At 39.2% G+C, this 20,360-nt stretch overlaps 1 protein-coding gene across 1 annotated transcript in view; it reads left to right on the forward strand.

The window, feature by feature from the left end:
• Positions 1-11,652, forward strand: part of SPOCK3 (SPARC (osteonectin), cwcv and kazal like domains proteoglycan 3) — a 237,746-nt gene extending 226,094 nt beyond the window's left edge. Inside the window, exons 9-12 of the mRNA XM_045550706.1 lie at positions 4,862-5,083; positions 6,091-6,153; positions 9,038-9,175; positions 11,474-11,652. Coding sequence (XP_045406662.1) covers positions 4,862-5,083; positions 6,091-6,153; positions 9,038-9,175; positions 11,474-11,643 — 593 coding nt within the window. The 3' untranslated portion in view covers positions 11,644-11,652. The remainder of the gene's footprint in view (positions 1-4,861; positions 5,084-6,090; positions 6,154-9,037; positions 9,176-11,473) is intronic.
• The last annotated feature ends 8,708 nt before the right edge of the window (positions 11,653-20,360 follow it).

Below are 20,360 nucleotides of genomic sequence, written 5' to 3' on the forward strand. Positions count from 1 at the left end.
TTTCATCACATGTACAATTTTCCAAAGTCTTTTTTAAAAGTCCATGAAAATAGGACATAAAAATTGAAATAGGGCACTTGTTACATAATTTTACAAACTTTTCACTTTATATTATTTTCATTTGCATAAATTATTTTTTGCATTTAATGCATATAAGAAGAATATTGAAACATGAGCTGAATCGTTCATAGATTGAAGTCTTTGCTGTAAAATACGAGAAAAGCGGAAGGGCAGCCATGATGAGCACGTGTCAGCTGACAGAGAAGTGCCGGGTGTGACCTTCGCGGCTTGTGGTGACATGGCCTATCCGCTCTCTCGCGTCACCCTCAAAGTGCAGGTTCTCACCAAGCCACGTAGTGAGATGACACAGCCACCCATGGTCTGTGTGTCCTGAAACGCCGGCTTGCTCTCTTCACACTAAAGGAACTGTCTGCAGGCTCAACCTGCTGTAGTTGTGAATGTTACGTATGTTCTTAAGGAATTTAATATAAAAGTATAATTAAGCTATTACCTTTAGAAATAATAATTATCTTTGAATGTGTGATGACTGTTCATATAGTTCTTCTTGGGAATTTCAGAAAGAAATTACAGTATTTTCCCTGTTCTGTAGGGGAGTTTTTCAGGTTCATTTTTGGATTAATTAGTTACATTTTTGCTAGATATAATTCTTTTTGATGGCTTTCAGATTGAACTTCTTTAATAGAAACAACAATTAAGTATATTTGCCCCTGTATTTATAAATACAGTATGTCTAGGGTAGGGAAAAGGTTTCTTCCAGACCCTCACATATTAATTTTTTAAAAAATAATTCATGTTCACACCTGTCCTCCCAATACTCACTCTGGAATGTTTTTACCTCTTGCTCTCAAGTTTCTCCCGGGGCTTGGGCTCGGACTCTGGTCCCTCCCAGACCTGGAGGGGCGTGAAAGGCACGTGCCCCCCGCCTGGCAGGTGCCCGGCTGGTTGTGCAGACTCGTAAATGTTATTTCCCTTTCTAGCTTTTTCTCTAAGAAATGCTGTGAAACTCTCTTAAGATAGTGGACTGATGACAAGAGGTTTCTCTGGAGTTGAATGTACTTGGAGAGCACAGGAAACGCGGGCCGCAGGGTTGCTTGTACTGCTGAAAGCGATGCCAGCCCAGGGTCTGCTCCGGGGGCAGGTTCCTGTCAGGCTCTGTGACACGTCCGCAGGCGACTCCAGGGCCCTCGCTGCGTCCCGAGCTGCTGGGGCTTCCTCGCAGCACGTGCTGCTGCCTGACACAGACACGTTTGCCAGGTTGTCCCTCTCTTCCAAAGGAAATGAAAGCTTCATGAGCCCAGGAACTTTCCACTGAGGAAACCCCAGCTATTAGAAGTCGTGGCACCTAGGAGGGTCCAAACAATAATGTGTTTACTGAGCAGGTTAATATCTGGTTGCAGACCATCTAGACGACGTCCTGGTATCCGAGTGGCAACGCAGCCTGCTGCTGCCTGCTGGCCATTGCCCAGGGCTCCGCGGGTCCCAGGAGGGCGAGATTCTGACAGTAGCAGAGTAAAGGGCGAAGACTCGGTGAAGCTTAAATGGAAAGATACTTTGCTTCTTTTTAAAAGACAGTGAACTTTGAAGGTGGAATATAGTTTTATAAAGAAAGGGGACTTGCAGGCTCCTACGCGGGCTGTCAAATGAACATTGCTCTGTGTCTTGCGTCAGTTAAGTGTCAGTATCTTACTGTCCCACCAGAACACTCTAAAATATGGTGAAAATAGTAGGGTTTTTTCCTACTAGTTATTTTAGTCGTTATGCTTAACTCTCAAACACAATATGACATTAACCTGAGATTTTAATCAACTAATCTTTATCACAGTCTTTTACATAAAGAATTGGACAGTCATTATTCAAGAAGAACTGGTTTTTATTTGAATCTTGGATAGTGTAAATATTTCATAGTTAAATGATTTGACAAAGGTCAAGAATGTCACAGATTTTGAAGAAATTAAGCAAGTTGATAAAGTTTGTCATTATTTTTTTTAACAACTTAAGTCTACTGTTATAAAAAACCAGGCTTCTTGAATATAATCCGTTTGGAGATATTTTAGAGCAACCACTGAAAACTAAACGAATGGCCATAGAAAAGCAAGTAAGATGGCAGAAATCTTAAAGTGTGTTTTATAATAAGAAGCTGAAGGAAATGGAGCTATTTAGCCTGATCCTGTTATCATTACCATGAAAATACTGGTTTGATACTTTTTTCAGTAAGTATCTGTTGTGCCTATTATAATCTCTATACCTTGATTTGGGCTTATTTAAATCTTCAAAAGTGACATAACAGGAATACTATACCCAGCCAGGCTTTTCAAAAATATAGTTGTAATCAAGAGTATATACTTTCTTTGGAAGTGATAGTGTATTAATCTTCCCTTCATCAACTTGAGAGGCGTTAGGACATATGCAAAATCTTCAGATTAATGGCCTGACTAGGATTAAAATAATGTCTTATTTTTTGCTTTACACCAAATGTTCTCTTGACTCAGAGAAAATGATAGAATTACTTAAGCCTCCAGGGTAAGTGGATACATTCCAATTTCTCACTAGGATATTGCTCACTTTGTGTCGTGCTGTCTTCATCCAGGGAAGATTGAATTTGGGATCAGATGGCTCAAAACAATGCCCCATTTTAATGCAATTAGGAGCCTCCGAGGTATAGCAGAGAACTTCATGTTTTGAAAACAAAAGATTTAGAAAGAGTAGATAAATTTTCTTTTCTCATTTCAAGTAATAAAACGAAAGATCCAGATTATTGCTTATTTGGTTCTAATTATTGAGACATCTGGCATTTTCTTCTTTTATTTTATAATTCTATATAATAAAATGTAATTATACACGTTAGTCTTATGAAGGTATTATCTTAAGATTTAGATATTTGAATTTTTCAGAAATTATATATTTTTATTTTTGCAAAATTAATATAATCCTATGTAGATGAAAAGTATAATTGTAAAGTAAATGTACTAAGTGAATGATATACTGTGATGAAATTGTTCATCGCATTATTGTGTCCTGAGCAGTTACTCAGTGGATTCCCCAGGTACCAAACTTTGGTTAGCTTCTTTTTTTAGGAACTAGGGTTTGGTTAGTAGTTTGGTTATAGGTGCTCTATTCTTTAGGGACTATGTCATTCTAAACAATGGGAATTACTATTAGTGTTGGTAGTTTTGGAATCATGAACGAGTAGGCTGCTTCTCACTGAGTGAGTGAAATGTTGTCATTTTTATTACATTCTGTTTTTAATAAAGGAATATCTTGATTTCAAAATAAAACTATGTATTATATAGAATGTTGAACAGTTTTAACCAGGAATCTGAACTATGAGGAAAGAAGACAACATCAAAGAGGTTAAGAAAAGGTATCTGCAGAAAATAAGACAAAACAGAGAATTTTACAAAGATTTATAAAAATTTGCAATTTTACAAAGAAAACACAGGCCACAAAAAAAATAGTAAAATTCTTTCTCTATATTTGTATGATAATGTCACAATGTCACACCTCTTATACCTTTTATCCCCATTGTCAACTACGGTGATGCACAGATATAAAGCACTAAATATGTTCTGAATAAATTATTTTAATAAAACAAATTCCCACAGGTGGTGAAATTATAAATTTCCCAAGCCCCCAAATCTCCTAGAGTCTGTACATATTTACTTTTTAATCCTCAGCATCCATATCTTGATTTGCAAGTATTCTGGTAACTGACAGTATAACAAACTAAAACTATCAAAATAGATTTCGTGTAACTAGATTGGTACCAGATGCTTTCTGAAAATTAATTAATTCTCACGATTATTCTGAACACAAAATCTCACTACATGAGAGAGAAAATTCCACTCATAAACATTAAACTACTCTTCTAACTCTGCTGCGGAAGATTAAATCCTTTTGGTCCCCAGTTTTCAGAAGTCTCCATGTCTTCAAACACAGCCTTTCTTCCATGCTAGTTAACTGAGTTATTAGTTTACTGTCACGCATAGTGAATGGAAAATAGCAAATGAGATGAAAACTACATTGTCAAAAATGTTTAAAGCCTGCTGAAACCTGAAAAGTAAAAACTGTTGAAAGCAAGTATTTTTAAATCATTCAAAACACTGATCTTGCATCTGATGCTATTTAGGGTGAGCCTTCCCTAGTTCCGTAGCCTACCTGGTAAACCGTCTTTGACAGTATGTGGCGTGGATACATCTCTCCATACCCCCCATCCGGTGCACCCGTCCTCCCATTGCAACACATGTGCACTTGTCAAAATTGCCATGAGCAGAGTAGAAGACACAGTAGCTCTGTAATCACGACAGTTTTTCTTTCTGTGATCATCAAATTCATGTGAAATGTCACACTCACCATAGTTCTACCAAGATAGAGGGCATTACTAAAGTTAATCACTTATCATGTGTTAACTATGCTCTTGCTAAAACGGTACTTTCGTTTCCTGAAATGAAAATTAATTTTAGTTTTCTTTATTAATAGGATATTGTTTAAAAATATTTACATATGTCTAATAAGACATTTATCATGATACACTGTTTATTCAGAAGAAGCTTGAACAATAAAATAATAGAAATAATGTATAATTGAAATAGTAACTGTCATTGAATGAATGACTAATTAGTACCAGATACTTTCCACTTAATTAATTCTGATAACTACTCTGAAAGGCAGATATCAGTAAACCCACTTGACTTTGAAATAATTCACTCACGATGAATTTGGAGCCCTGCGTCTCTGACTAGTCAGTAGGTGCTACACTGACTGCCTACTACACTCATTTGTTTTGCTTTCTGCTTATGACAGCTTTCGTACCTAACTAACCATTTTCTGCCTTTGCCTTTAGGGTTTGATACCAGCATCTTGCCAATTTGCAAGGATTCCCTGGGCTGGATGTTTAACAGACTCGACACCAACTACGACCTGCTGCTGGACCAGTCGGAGCTGGGCAGCATCTACCTGGACAAGAACGAGCAGTGCACCAGGGCCTTCTTCAACTCCTGCGACACGTACAAGGACGGCTTGGTGTCCAACAACGAGTGGTGTTACTGCTTCCAGAGGCAGCAAGGTAGGACAAGACGCCAAAGATGCACATGGTCAACCTGAGTGTCGTATTTTATAATATCAATTCCTTCAGGATTAAAAAAAAAAGTGCGGTCTGCCCCAATTATTTCAGTAGGTTTTTTTCTAATTCAGGTGTTTCATAACAGAGCAAATAAGCAGCATGTTGAACAAAATAACTCTACTAGGTATGCAAAACATGCTAAATCAGATGAAAAATAGTAATTAATATTTCATATTAATGTACTTCATTATAGTTTCCATTATTAACCACCAAGAAGCACATAGAGATAATAAGAATATAGATATTAGAAGTAATCATTAAAATTAATTTGCTATCTGCTTTGCCCACGGTATAAAATAAATGGGTTTTTTATCACTAGACTGTGGAGTTTTAATGTTCTATTTTGTGATCTTATTAGATGAGCTGAGTGAACCAGGGCATTCACCATAAAGTTATTTTTACTCATTTAGTTTTAAAATGACTTAGTCTTTCAGACTTTTCAAAATGGCTTAGCTTTTTAGAAATTCACCAGCAGAAAAGGTGTCTTAATCCTCTGGAAGAGTGAAGGGTCAGAAGGATGCTGGGTCTCTGTGCAGCCTTCTGTGCTGGGAAATGCAAACGTAACGTGTAATTGGAATCACATTTACAGAATCAATCAGATGATCATTATATGAAGTGTGTACAGGGAAACAGAGCCAAAAATCTCATAGTATGATAAAGTTTTGAGAATCTAAGGAAACAATGAAAAGTATAATTTTCATGCAAATTTAGAAGGAAAAAAAAAACTAGGAATTAGGTTAATGTGGTAGCGCCTGCTGTTGTCGATGCTTTTTTAAAATCCTTGACAGCTAAGAGAATGAAGAAGCTACTTTAAACTATCACAATGATTCCCAGTCTTTGATATGGAAAACTAACACGTTATGTAAGACAAATAACGACCTCAGTTACTTTTTGATATTTAGTAATAGTTTAACCGCAATCCCCGGAGTAACGCTTGTGCCGTCCTGCAGACCCGCCTTGTCACACGGAGCTGGGCAGCATCCGGAAGCGGCAGGGGGAGCGGCAGCTCCCAGGTGAGTAATGGATCTCACTGCGAAGGCCTCACCGCTCACACACAGCCCCGGGGACACGGCGACATCAAATCAATATTAATCCAACAAAGGCAGACTAGACTGCACTACATTTCAGCAGCAAAATTTATGAACTTTTTGAAAGCCATTAAACTTACTTTTATTACCTTACCTATTGAAAGATATTATGTCTATTTTATTACCCTAATATAATGTTCCTTTTGAAAGTTATTAAGTAAAAAAGGAGATTTGAGCAACACTAAAGTGAAAACATCAGCAGAAAATTCAATTCCAATCCTATGGTTAACAATTTAAAAATTGATGGCAAATACATTTAGATGTATGTGTGCATATATATATATAAATATATATAAATGTACATGTTATTTAAGGCAAGTACTTATATAAATTAGATAAAAATGCTATGAGTACCTCAGGGAAATTTGAACAGACTTTTTAGTGTTTTTCGTGAGTATTTTTTACTACCTTACTCTCAGTGGGTAAATTGTATGACTAGATAGGTAGATAGATAGAGATATTTCAAATTTCACCCAAACCTTGAAATATTTACATGTTTGTCTATCAATAGATTATTCAACTGTTACATAAAATTGTTTATTCTTGTAAACATATAATTTTTAAACTTTTTTTAGAATAATTTTAAATGTATAAAAACTATTACAAAGATAATACATAGTTCCCGTACATTCTTCACCCTGCTTCCCCTACATATAACGTTTTGCATGTACCAAATGCTTTAGACTGTATTTGAATGTCACCAGTCTGGGTGCTGCTGTTCTGTGTTAGGAACCAAAGCAGGACAGCACACAGGCAATGTTTTCTTTCAGGCATATTAACACTCTTGTGTATTTAGTGGCAGGTAACTCTATAATGTCCCTGTATCTGATCAATCTGTGTTGTATTTTGATGTATTTTCTTTGAAATTATAATATAGTATGTTTAGATGAGAAGATTTTTCCTATTATTTCAGAATCCTTATTAGTTCAGTGACCATTGTACAAAATAAAAAACATAATCATTTGTAATAAGACATTTTTAGGTATGAAAAATTACTGATGACAAGTGCTACAATGTGTCATGTTTGTTTTAACTGTTACAAGGTGCATGAGCTATCACAGCTGACAAGTAGAAATAATACATTCTTATATAAGTTTGACTCAGCAAATCAAAGTTTAGCCATGTAAAATGGGAAAAGCCATTCGAATTCACCTGAAAAATATTTTACACTTGATCAAAGTCTATATTAGTAACAAAACTCTACTAGAATGCAGGCTTTGATTATTTGAAACTACCGAAAACAAAAAAACATGCTTAGCACCCATTAGGAAGGCGTCACTTTCATTCTTCTTTCCTAATATAAATGAAAATCATTATTAGAGAGTACTGAATGCCGTAAATATTTCTTCTAATTTGGCTGGGATAATGGTATGCATCGGCGAGTTGGTCAGTAGTCACATAGAAGTAGGTGCCACATGTTCCATTTGCAAATTAAATCTTGGTTGATATCTGCAGTCCTAGAATAATTTTTCGTAGTGTTCTCTTACTTTAAAGTATACTGACATAAAGAAGAAACTATATGGTCACACTAACCACATATCATAATATTTTTATGTCACATAAGTCAAATCATGGCAGTTTTTAAAGATGTAGATGTAGCAAAGCTGAATTTTTTCCCTGTTTTTGCTGGCCCTAAATCCGCAGAAGCTGTTCTCAAGTTTTCAGTATTGGCGACAGTCTATCTACTTCACTGAAAGAGCAGTTGTTGCAATTTTTCAAAGGAATGATAATTTTAAAACTAAATTAATCATCTCTATATAAAAATTTTAAACTTTTTGAGACAGTAAAATTATGATCTCATATGGTTGCAAGGCTGAATGAGTTTCATACTTTATCCATTTGTTCATTTATTTTATTTCACCAAATAACTATAATGCCTCTGGTCACAGAAAAAAAAATGGCCAAAAAAGAAAGCAAAATTTTCTATTCTCCCCGGGCTTACATTCTAGTGTTGGAGTGTTTATTGAAGGGTGTGACTTCACTTTTAAATTACTAATTAAGCATTTTTCCGTAGCAATGTGCCGTGTCCTATGTTAGTTATTATAGATATGAAAGTGTGTGTCTGTCTTTCCCGGTATCCCACTGGGTTTAAGAGATGTTGTTTATACAACAATAAAAATAAGGAGAAAGTAAATATTTCCAAACATTGAGGGAATCACAGTGCTGTGGTGAAAGCGTGCAATGATGACACACACACACACACGTAAGAGAAGTCACGGGAACTCCGTCAGCGGAAGAGCAGGCTGTCTGTTGGGTGTCCCATTGGAGTCTAGTCCCGACGTGAAGGAGAGAGCAGGGGGGCTCTGGTGGGACGGTGCGTGGAGACGGAGCAGCCCTGGATTTGGGGGAGACAGACTGATGTGGAAAGAGGGCTTGGAGCGTCGGAAGGGAAATTTGGGGACTGCAACAGAAAGTTGGTGGTGACACGATGGTGACGACCTTGCAGGCCTTGCCGAGTGATCTGGATGATTTAGTGTGAGCGTGGCGACAGTCAGATGTCAATTCATATTGTGCCTCTGAAAACCCCGCCTTCTCCAGCGTGAGGCACAGTAGGATAGTGACCTGCTTAACAGGAGAGACAAATCCGTGGAGTGCAAGCAGTTCATTACGGCAGTGGCCAGCTTGGTGACAGCCCGGACCCTGCCTGTCTTCTCCTGGGGCGTGGCTGGCACCAGGCCTGGAACGGCGTGGACGCTCCGTGTGTGTGTGTGGGTCTCGAGTTGGGTGGTGGGTGCATGACAGATGCCTGTCCAGAAAGCCACCAGCACAACGGACTCACGGAACGCGCGTGTGTCTGTGTGTCCCGCAGGGCAGTACGTCCCCCTGTGTGACGGTGACGGCTACTACAAGCCCACGCAGTGCCACGGCAGTGTCGGGCAGTGCTGGTGTGTCGACAGATACGGCAACGAAGTCGTGGGCTCCAGGATCAACGGGGTCGCGGACTGTGGTAAGAGGAAGCTGTTCCACGGTTTCCCAGGCACAGGATCAGGTGCCTGAGGGCCTCACTCGGCCGGCCCAGCGTTGGGCCCGCCCTGTGCAGGGACCGAGGGTCACACGGGAGGGTGGGAGGGAGGACAGTCTGCTCCCCGCGTCAGGACTTGTGGAGACAATAAATGGTATTGACAGTGGGTGTGTCTTGGGGCCGGTAATTAAAAGCTGGGTTCCCTTCCTGCTTCAGATTCAGAAAGCTGCTAGACACTTGCTTTCCTCTCAGAAAGGGGAGAACTTTTTCATTCTTTCCACTCAAGCCAGCGACCCCCAGTGCATGCCCCGTCCCCGTCCCCGGATGGTACCTCTGGAGGGCGCGACTTGGGGAATATGAGGCTTTACCAGCTAAAGAAAAATGAAGCTTTTTAAAGAAGTTCCATAAATGACAGCTATATGAGCATGTTTCCTTATGTTTGGGTGAGAAAAAATGTGGTTTAATTGTTTAAAGGATAATTACATTATAGCTAATATTCTAATTTTTTAGTACGAATGTGAATTTTATCTATAAACCTAAAAAATAATGTAACAAGTTGAGTATCACATACATGCGTTTTAAAGTTTTAAAAGTGGTATCTTTTGTACTTCATAAAACATTTTTCCAGAATGCAAGTTTCAAGCCAGCGTTTTTGTCTGTGCTGTGGAGAGTTTCACAACAAAAGCCACTTCGCTTTACACATGCCCCCCCACACACCAGCAGTTAATGGGCTGCTTTTCAACTAACACAAAAAATGATCACAAATGAAAATAAAGTACTTAGTCTTGCATTTTAGAAAATGTTTAGATGTCTCCTTCATGCAATATTCAGGATGATAGACTCAAATTATTTAGGAAAAGAGAAATGGTACAGAATAAAAAGTGACCTCATTTAATGCTTAAATTCCTGCTCTGCTTCATTTATTCCAAAGCATTTATAATAGCTTGGTTTGGGTTTTCTGACCTATAGTCTTATGTAGGAAGAGGTTGTGAACATGTCTGTGTAGTATGTAGTTTAAATGTACTTTAAACATGCCTTTGTAATATGTAGTTGCGTTGCTAATTACTTCAGTTATCAGTGATGTCAGTGATGGATGAAGAATTTTATTTTTTCTGTTGTAAATGAAAATTATATGGAAATAAGTTCAATAAGTGAACCATAAATTATTTTAGAAGCACGAGCTTCTGAATGTTCTTAGCATGCTGCAATTAAGAAAATACATGAACTTGGAGAATAGAGACACCAATTCTTAACATACGATGGGAATGTCACTGTGTGATATTGTGAGATTAGCTAATGTGTAGACATTCAATTACATCAATAGGCATTAATAGGGTGTATTATAACTACCAAAGAGTTGTAGATGAAGATATCAGAGTAGAAAATAAACACCAACTAGCATCTGAGGAGATGACAGTCAACACGTGCTGAGATATGTGTGCATTATTGCCTCAGCGAATACGAATAGCTATTTAAAAAATTTGAAAAAATGTTTTAAAATGTTGACTAGCTGTATTATTTATTCAGCTGTCTGCCGTCGTAGTAACAGGTGCCACTTGAAGGCTTAAACAACACCAATTTACTATGTCACAGTCCTGCACGTCAGAGGTTGACACGGGGGTCACTAACCAAACACCACGGGGCCAGCCAGGCTGATTCTTTCTGGAAGCTTCAGAGGGAACCTGTTTCTTCCCTTCCGTGCCTGCCTTGGCTCAGGGACCCTCCCTCCAAACTCAAACTCACAAGACCGCATCTCTGGCCGTTCCTCTGTGGTGCGTCTCCCTCTGACCCCACCTGGGAGATGCTCTTTGAGTGCAGGGACCCAAGCGACAATTCGGATCCAGGCGGATAATCTCTCCAGCTTGCAGTCCTGGCCTTGGTCACATTTGCAAAGGCCCTTTTTATGGGGAAAGTGACATAGTTATAGCTTCTGTTAATTGGAAATGAACATCTGGGGAGAAAAACCATTCTTCCTACCACACTTGTAGAAGAAGTTTCAAATACTTTGTAAGATTTAAAGTCCGACATGAGCTTCTATAAAAACTGCCACTGAAGCATTCCTCAGCAGTGATCCATCCCACTGTGGGCTCGCACATTTTAAAATACGATAGTGTTTTAACATATGAAAGTTTTCCAGAGAATGGATATTTCCTTATCTTTCTTAAATGAGCTGAAGAACAAATTAGTTTTTTTTTATTTTCTCAATTTTCATGAGAATTTTACCTCTCTCAGAAATTGTCCCACTACTCTGTCAAATAAAGGTAATGTCTACTTTTTTCTAAGCTATCGATCTTGAGATCTCTGGAGATTTTGCCAGTGGCGATTTCCATGGATGGACGGATGATGAGGATGCTGAAGACGATCTTATGAACGATGAAGATGAAATTGAAGATGATGATGAGGATGAAGGGGACGATGATGATGGTGGTGACGACCATGATGGGTACATTTGATCGATGGCAGACGAGATCCATAAATTCTACGTTTCTAGTATTTACAAAGTGACAGCCTGTTAAGAATTACCTTCTTGCCCCCAAAACAATATGATTCTAAACCTCACATATATTTTGTATAATTATTTCAAATATTGAAGCTAAAGTTGTAGAACTTTATGTTTAAATAAGAGTCATTTGCTTTGAGTTTTTATATGCCTTACAGAAAAAGAAAACGCATATGGAGTCTAGCCAGACAAAAGAAAGTTTTGAAGATCTACTAAAATAAATTTTTCATAAGAAAAACTTTGTAAATCTCACACAAACAAAATGACAGCCAGTGCTTGGAATTGTATGTGTTTTTTTTTTTCATGAGAGATAGTCTAAGTTATATTTACAAGAACTTGTTAGTGACCTTGGCCGCAAGGATTTTGTAAAATCATGCATGAGCTTAATTGCGTTTCCAGAGTAGCATCTTCGCAGCCCAGAGCGAGTCAGGGTGACTGAGAGAGACCACAGGTTAAGAAAAGCAGAGTGACGGCTGCAGGTTCCTCTGCTGTGTTTACATCGATACCAGTGTTTCCAGTCATGAAATTATTAGGGATGTGATGGGATATTTTACAAAATGGCAACTGTGGAAAACCATGGATTCTGAAAGCTAAAAATTTAGTTTTCCTTTCTAATCTGTATTTTAATTTTGATGGAAGTCTTATGTAGATGTTTTTAATATTCTTTAACAGCATGATTTCTTTTCCTTCTGAGATATTTTTTTATCTTTCTGCCAGCAACTTAGGGTAAAAAATTTAAATTAGGAAGATAAAGAGAATTTATTTAAACTATATTTTCACAAAAAGTGTGTCATTTGCCCCAAGGTCAAATTTTCAAATCTTAATTCTCATTTTATTTACCATTTTAGATTAAAATTTGCATTTAATCTTAGCATTATGCCATTTTTGTTAGTAGTGCTGAAACTTAGAGATCGTATTGTATGGTGCCTTGCAAAAATAGAAATAGAGCGGTTTTAGCATGCATACCAATATAGGCTAATAGACAATATATAAGCACACCTAATTAACAAGTTACTATCAGTAAAGGTACTGCTGCTGGAATGGAGAACATGGAATATGTTTCTTTCTTTTTTATTGTTACATAATTGCCATGTGGACTTGTTTATGATTATTGTACAGTGTAGCATTTAAAATTTAACTGTAGTAGAAATTACTTTAATCCCTGTGTTTAAGTTAGCATGTTAATTACTTGTGTATACATTTTGGCACACTGTCACTTTTCAGTATATCAGACCAATGGTTTTGTGCCCATAATAAAAATGGAAAAACCTGTTGGGTGTTACACGTTGGTATCTTTAATTTCAATGGTGGGTCAACTGGTTTCCCGCTACACAGTTCATTGAAAGCAAACGTGGTGGATTCTTTCCATTTAATTTATACACACTAAATAAAAACTTTAATGTTGACTTTACGTAATACTACAAGTATAATGCATTTTCTTTTTTACTGTTTATGTATAGTTTACAAAATAAAGTATCTTGTAACCAAATTAAACTGGTCCTCCGTGGTTTTTCCAGAGTGCATGTAGTAGCATGCAGGGTTCTTATTCTTAATTCTTTTTTTTTTTCACTCTCTTTTTGTCATCTCTTGTTTTTATTGAACATTTATATGATTATGTTTTATTTCTTCATACAATGTTAATTACACTTCTTTTAAAAAAATTTTGGTGCTCGTCCTAAATTTTACAGTAAACACTTTTAACTAAATATAAGTCCATCTTCAAATGACACTAACACTTCCTGTGTAACGCAGCTATCTCTTAACTAAACAGTTTCAGTTTCTCCTGGCTGCTTTTGTATTATTGCTCTCTTTCCTTTCACTTATTCTTATGGTCTTGATGGCCCAGCCCACTGTTATTACTTCAAACAAATATTTATCTTTTAGATCAGTTTAGAACAAAAAAATTAAAATATTTTACTTTATTTTTCCTCCTCCTTTCTTTTTTTAAATTTTTTTTATTTCAGCATATTACGGGGGTACAAATGTTTAGGTTATGTGTATTGCCATTGCCCCACCCGAGTCAGAGCTTCAAGCGTATCCATCCCCCAGACGGTGCGCACTGCACCCATTAGGTGTGAATATACCCATCCCCTCCTCCCCTCCATCTGCCCGACACCCGATGAATGTCACTATTATACATGCACTTCGGTCTTAATCAGTTAATACCAATTTGCTGGTGAGTACATGTGGTGCTTGTTTTTCCATTCTTGTGACACTTCACTCAGTAGAATGGGCTCCAGTTCTATCCAGGATAATACAAGAGGTGCTAGATCACCATTGTTTTTGTGGCTGAATAGAACACATTGTATACATATACCACATTTTATTAATCCACTCGTGTATTGATGGGCACTTGGGTTGTTTCCACATCTTTGCAATTGTGAATTGTGCTGCTATAAACATTCTAGTGCAGATGTCTTTTTTATAGAATGTCTTTTGTTCTTTTGGGTAGATGCCCAGTAATGGGATTGCTGGATCAAATGGTAGATCTACTTGTAGGTCTTTGGGGTATCTCCATATTGCTTTCCACAGAGGTTGCAGTAGTTTGCAGTCCCACCAGCAGTGTATGAGTGTTTCTATCTCTCTGCATCCACGCCAACATTTGTTGTTTTGGGACTTTTTGATAAAGGCCATTCTCACTGGAAATAAGTAATATCTCATTGTGGTTTTGATTTGCATTTCCCTGAAGATTAGAGATGTTGAGAACTTTTTCATGTTTCTCAGCCATTAGTCTATCTTCTTTTGAAAAGTTTCTGTTCACGTCCTTTTCCCACTTTTTGATAGGGTTATTTGATTTTTTCTTGCTTATTTTCCTGAGTTCTATATAGATTCTAGTTATCAGCCCTTTATTGGATGTGTAGCATGAGAACATTTTCTCCCCTTCTGTAAGTTGTATGTTTGCTCTCATGATAGTTTCCTTGGCTGTACAGAAGCTTTTTAATTTGATCAGGTCCCATTTGTTTATTTTTGTTGTTGCTGTGATTGCCTATGAGGTCTTCTTCTTTGCCCACGCTAATGTCTGTAAGTGTTTTTCCAACGTTTTCTCCTAGAATTCTCATAGTTTCATGCCTTAGGTTTAAATCCGTTACCTACAGTAAGTTGATTTTTGTGAGAGGTGAAAGGTGTGGATCCTGCTTCAGTCTTGTACATGTGGCTATCCAATTTTCCCAGCAACATTTATTGAATAAGGATTCTTTTCCCCAGTATATGTTTTTGTCTGCTTTTTCAAAAATTAGATGGCTATATGAGGATGGTTTTATATCTGGGTTCTCAGTTCTGTTCCATTTGTCTATGTCTCTGTTCTTGTGCCTGTACCATGCTGTTTTGGTTACTAAAGCCTTGTAATATAGCTTGAAGTCATAAATTCATGCTTCCCAATTTGTTCTTTTTGCTTCTAATTACTTTTGCTATACAGGGTCTTCTCTGGTTCCATAGAAAGCATCAAATTATTTTTTCTAGATCTGCAAAAAATGAGTTGGTATTTTAACAGGGATTGCATTGAATCGGGCAGTATAGACATTTTAACAATGTTGATTCTGTCGACCCATTGAGCATGGTATGGTTTTTTATCTGTTAGGAAACCTCTAGTCCAGAGAAATTAGGTGACCTCTGAATGTCACCAGGAACATAAGTATAGAAACTAAAGCACAAGCTCAGGTGGCACTGACTAAATACAGTTAATACTTTATAATACTTTCTTTTGAGATATCATAAATATTCTCTCTTGAAATGTACTTTCTATCTAATGGCTAACCCTGCCAAAGCATTGACTCCCCTCAATATCTTATCCAAAACAGTGGTTATTAATAATAATTTCTTAATATAATTTTTCCATAATTGCAACTTCCAATGTGTCTTTTTAATTGGGATGTTAAATACTGCCATGTTTCCTTACTCTTTTTCTGTCTCTTGGGGGGTAAGATGTACAAGTGCCAGGGTTGAAATAAAAACAATAATTAGATACCATAAATCTGTTTTAGAGTTTACCAGAGGTTGCTCCAAGTATCATTTAAAATTTATTAGATTTAAAAGACCCATAAATTTATGAAAAATGGTACTTATACTTTAAAAATAATTTATCACTTTTGGGTGGAGGAAACAGAGATGGAACAATGAGTAGTGTGGCGAGGACAAGTTGACATTCTCAAGTAGATGCAGAAAGAGTGCAGTTAAATAGGTTAGGAATCATGTTACATCTGTAACAAATTTGAAAACTTTTATTTTCACATGTAAGTAAATATTAGTATAATAACAGGCCATTATTGGTGAAGTGCTTTTCAATTTAATTCAGCCAGGTACAGCTTTTTCGTAATATGACATGTAAATATTTAACATTTTTTTCTTTTAGGATAATGTGTCCTGCTTGCTCCTTTTCACTGCACACAACCGATACTGCTTGAGAACTAACCTGACCATGTGGAGAAATACAGGTAAAAGGTAACGGGAAAATGCCCTTCACTGTGAGTTATCTTTGTGGGAAAATTAAGGAAAGGAAGGCTCTAATTCAGACCTCACTTTCTTCTTATAAAATAACATGACAGCAAAGTAGTTGCTGCATATGTCACATTTGCCCCCGTGGGTGAGACCACAGAGGCCTGGTCTAGCCACGTGAGCCACGCGCTGTTGGGACCGTTGATTTATTAACTGAAACGTGCATCTGTCACCAGCTTCAGGATTGCAGGAGCGATGACTGTCTGTGTCAGTCTCAGCTGAGTCTCAAAAATTCGCAATAATGTGAATACGTTTTTGTTTCCATGTCGGTGTATGTGAATCCTCTGGTCTTACTTTTCACTGGGGTTTCCTACAAGGATCATTATTTGTGGTAAAACTGCAATTTTATGTCTTGCTTTCATCCTGGCAATTTAGAGTGAGGTGAAACAGAATAGGGTTAATAAGGTTAAGTATGTCTTACATTGATTACTGTATGCACTTGTCACTGGACACACGTGAAGGATTCCCGCGCCACGCGTGCACGGTAAGTGGAGTCGCTCGTGCTTCTGGGCGGTGCGACTGACCGGGTCCCTTGGCTCGTGAGGGAAGCCGGCCCTTCGCCCAGCACCTGGTCTGAGAACAGCTTTCCTGAGCAATTTTCTTTTTCTTGACTAGAGAGGAACTCTCATTTGTCTTTTAATCCTATTTTTGAAGAAAATTTCAAACCGTAGGGTGTCAGGAAAACCTTGGCAAACGACTGCCCATAGTTTCTGGTTGTGTCGATAATTATCCCTAATAGGAAGTGACTTCACGACCAATAACGAACCCTCTCGCGTGGTTATGGGAACAGCTGTGCGGGAATCTGGCCGGAGTCTTGCAAGAGAAAACACAGTGATGCGGCAGCTCAGCTGCCTTCCCAGGGCGGCTGCAGCCTGAGCCTCCCTAATGCCAGCAAAGATGTGGTCCTCACTCTGTCCACGTAGCAGCTCAGGCAGACGACGTCTGGCCTTGGCGGGACCCATGCCAAGTGCTGTTCATTGGAAACATGGTCGAGGACATGCCGTAAGGGAAACCTTTTAAACATTTATACATATCAGTCTCTGTTTTAATTCTTCATGATGAAGAAAAAAATGACAATTCCCAAAATGAAAATTAAATCATATATTAGATGCTGCATGAAATATAGCATCTCTGTTAATCACTTCCAAGGGGCATTCCTGGGGCCTTGCTCCTGCGTTATTAGGAATGTGGTTACCCCGGTTTGTAACGCTCTGTGCAATCTTTTGTGTCTTCCATTTCTTACACTGCTCTTGCTGACTTCTAAAAGTAAAAATGATACATTAGAGGAGAGAAGACACAAGTCGGTCCATTTTACACTTGTCAGTGCTCACATAAGGAGAGGTGAATATTAATAGATACAATTAAATGGGGAAGTTGTGTTGGATTTTCATGATCTTTGCAATCCCTGCACCCCAGTAATTTGTATCTTCAAACAAATGGCCGTTATAAATGGAGCTCTCTGTGAAAAATACGCCCATTAACCAGCCAGTCTTAGCGGGGAGAGGAGCTGCAGGGAATTTGGTGAATGGTGACATCCCTTAAGAGGAAAGGGAAAGTGTCTGAGCCCCTGGGGCCCAGACGAGCAGCAACGGTGGGTGTTAGCGGAGGCCTGAGTCGGGACGTCCGGCTCTCCGACTCTGCAGAGGCCCGTGCAGTGCCCGACAGCCGCCGCACTGAACAGAGTCACAGTCCTGTGATCCAGTCATCGTGTGCATGGGCCTTTTTTTCCCTTTTTCTCCTTTAGACAAAAATATTGCCCTCACCATCCGCAAAACGGGGGGAACTCACCGTTCCCCAGCATGTTAGCGTGTTTCACGTCAATCACGCATTCCTACCCTGATGGTCGTTCTGCGACACTAGACACAGTGCAGCGCAAATGTGTCCTTGACTCAGTATCCCCTCCCTTTCCTTACCAATGTCAGGTACCAGCGTGCTGACTAGTTCTCAGTTCATCAGGTTTGCTGGCCAAGTGACGCCTTGGTTTTAAAAGCTTCAGCAGCAACTCCAGCCGTCACTGTGCCTGTCTCTTCACCAAGGGATGAACAAAATGGTAAAGATTATCCCATTTCACAGCAGTGTACGTTGTTAAGGTCTCCACGTGGATATTTATACCAGCTGCAAAGTAATCGATTGCTCTATGTCACACTCCCGCGTGCTTCTGTTAAACGGGCTGACCCATTCTTTTCCTTCCAGTCCCAGCTGTCTCAGAAACAGCTGAAGCCTGTTCCGCTCACCTACATTTACTCCGTCTCTCTGCTACTCTCTTCTTGCAAAGTGCTGGAAATACGATGAGTCAGTGTCCAAGCACGTGTGTGCGCGTGCACACAGATTATTCCCAGCCCCCACACACTAAAGACAAGGACAGGCCCCCAAATTTATTTTTATATAATCATAAAACTTACTGTGGAACTTTTGGAGTTTTCTTTCTTCCGTCCACAAAGTGCGTGATGAGCAGATATATGGAGTATAATTACACTTGGAAAGTTATTTATCAACTTCAATAAGCTAAAAGCTAATTATGCTGAAGGTTCTATCAAAGTTGTGCCGGCATCAAGGGAGCCTGTGACGGTCCCTTCCCTGCACGGACGGGTGTGACCAGGTCGCCGCTGCCTGACCAGCACGTTGATTCCTGACCGTCGGCAGGTGTTTCTTTGCGACAGACCGAGCTGGCGGTCCAGGCATGCCGCCTGCTTAATCGTAACCTCATGTGCTGTGATGTCATTGAGTTCTCAGTTAACTCCTTCATAAAATTAATGAGTGAATAAGTGATTGGATATTAAAATAAAATACTGAGTATTTTATATTTCTATATAAATGCCTATGAAGTGAAATTATTGGTAAATAATTTATCAAACCTACATGGCAGTGGGTCTAGTATCATAATTTGAATTATCTGACTCCTTTTGTCTGTTTGTTTGATTTTTTTTTAAGCCAGGGTTTCATTTTGTCCCCCCAGCAGGACATCACAGCCCACTGCAGCCTCCAACTCCTGGGCTCAAGGCATCCTCCTGCCTCAGCCTCCCGAGTAGCTGGGACTACAGGCGTGCGCTACAACACCTGGCATGTGCCTATAATTTTTTTTTTTAACTTTCTGTAGAGACAGGATTTTGCTGTTGCCCAGGTTAATCTTGAATTCCTGGTCCCAAGTTATCCTCCTTCCTCGGCCTCCCAAAGTGCTGGCATTACGGGTGTGAGCCACCACACCCAGTTGACTTCTATAATATAATTTTATAAAAACAAATGTTAACTGAAATCCTCACTGTTCTTAACTACAAGGCAATAGTGATCCTGAAGTATATTTTCATGGAGAAGAGCATTTGGCAAATTTATAAAAAATAGTATTTAATCCAGTTTCTTGGGGAAGATAGAAGCTCTGGATATATCAGGAAAAGAGAACATTTTTGAGCCAGCAAAAGATTAAACCTCAGCTTGGTTCTCATGTTGGCCAGGAAGCCTTTTCCAAGAATCACCACCCGTTTTAGGCAGAGTTTTTGTCCTCCTCCTCCGCGTCTCTGCAGCAAGTTACAGCACCCGCCTCACGGAACTGACAATACGGGAACTTAACTCTCAGAGACCTGCAAGTGGCTTGTTGTTTTCTTATAACCCCAACAATAAATATTAATACAAACACTGGATGAAGCTGATGCTGAAGGCCCGGTAAGGAGTGAGACAAGGCTGGTGCAAACTGTCAAAGGGACAGCTGAGGGCAGGAGGAGCGTGGGCTGAAGCCCACATGGGGACAGCGGCCGGCAGGTGACCTGCTCGCTGCAGACAGGCACGGCCGACAGCGCCGGGCTCTGGAAACGCTTTCGCGGAGAGCTGTACAAGAATGGTTCAAGTCTGGAGAGTTACAAAAATGTTACGGAAAACAGAATTCGTTAAAATGCGAGCGTGTTTTAAAAAATGAGGAGCATTAATGATCCATTGCATCAGCAGAGATGAGAAATGTGATAGCATTTACTCCGCGGAACACACTAAACCCCGGCGAGGTCTACGCGGAAGTGCTCTGATGTACTCAAATGCGTCTCAGTGCTCCGTCACTGGAAGATCAATCCTCGGTCCCCTGTGGAAGCTTCAGCGTCCCGACAGCTACGACAGTTTTGGTTCATTGCACAGCCCAACGCTAGAGTCTGCTCGTCTGTTCACGTCTGAGTGTGGGAGACTCGCTCTTACACTTTG

Source organism: Lemur catta, chromosome 5 (genome assembly GCF_020740605.2).
Source record: "Lemur catta isolate mLemCat1 chromosome 5, mLemCat1.pri, whole genome shotgun sequence".
NCBI classification, from domain to species: domain Eukaryota; kingdom Metazoa; phylum Chordata; class Mammalia; order Primates; family Lemuridae; genus Lemur; species Lemur catta.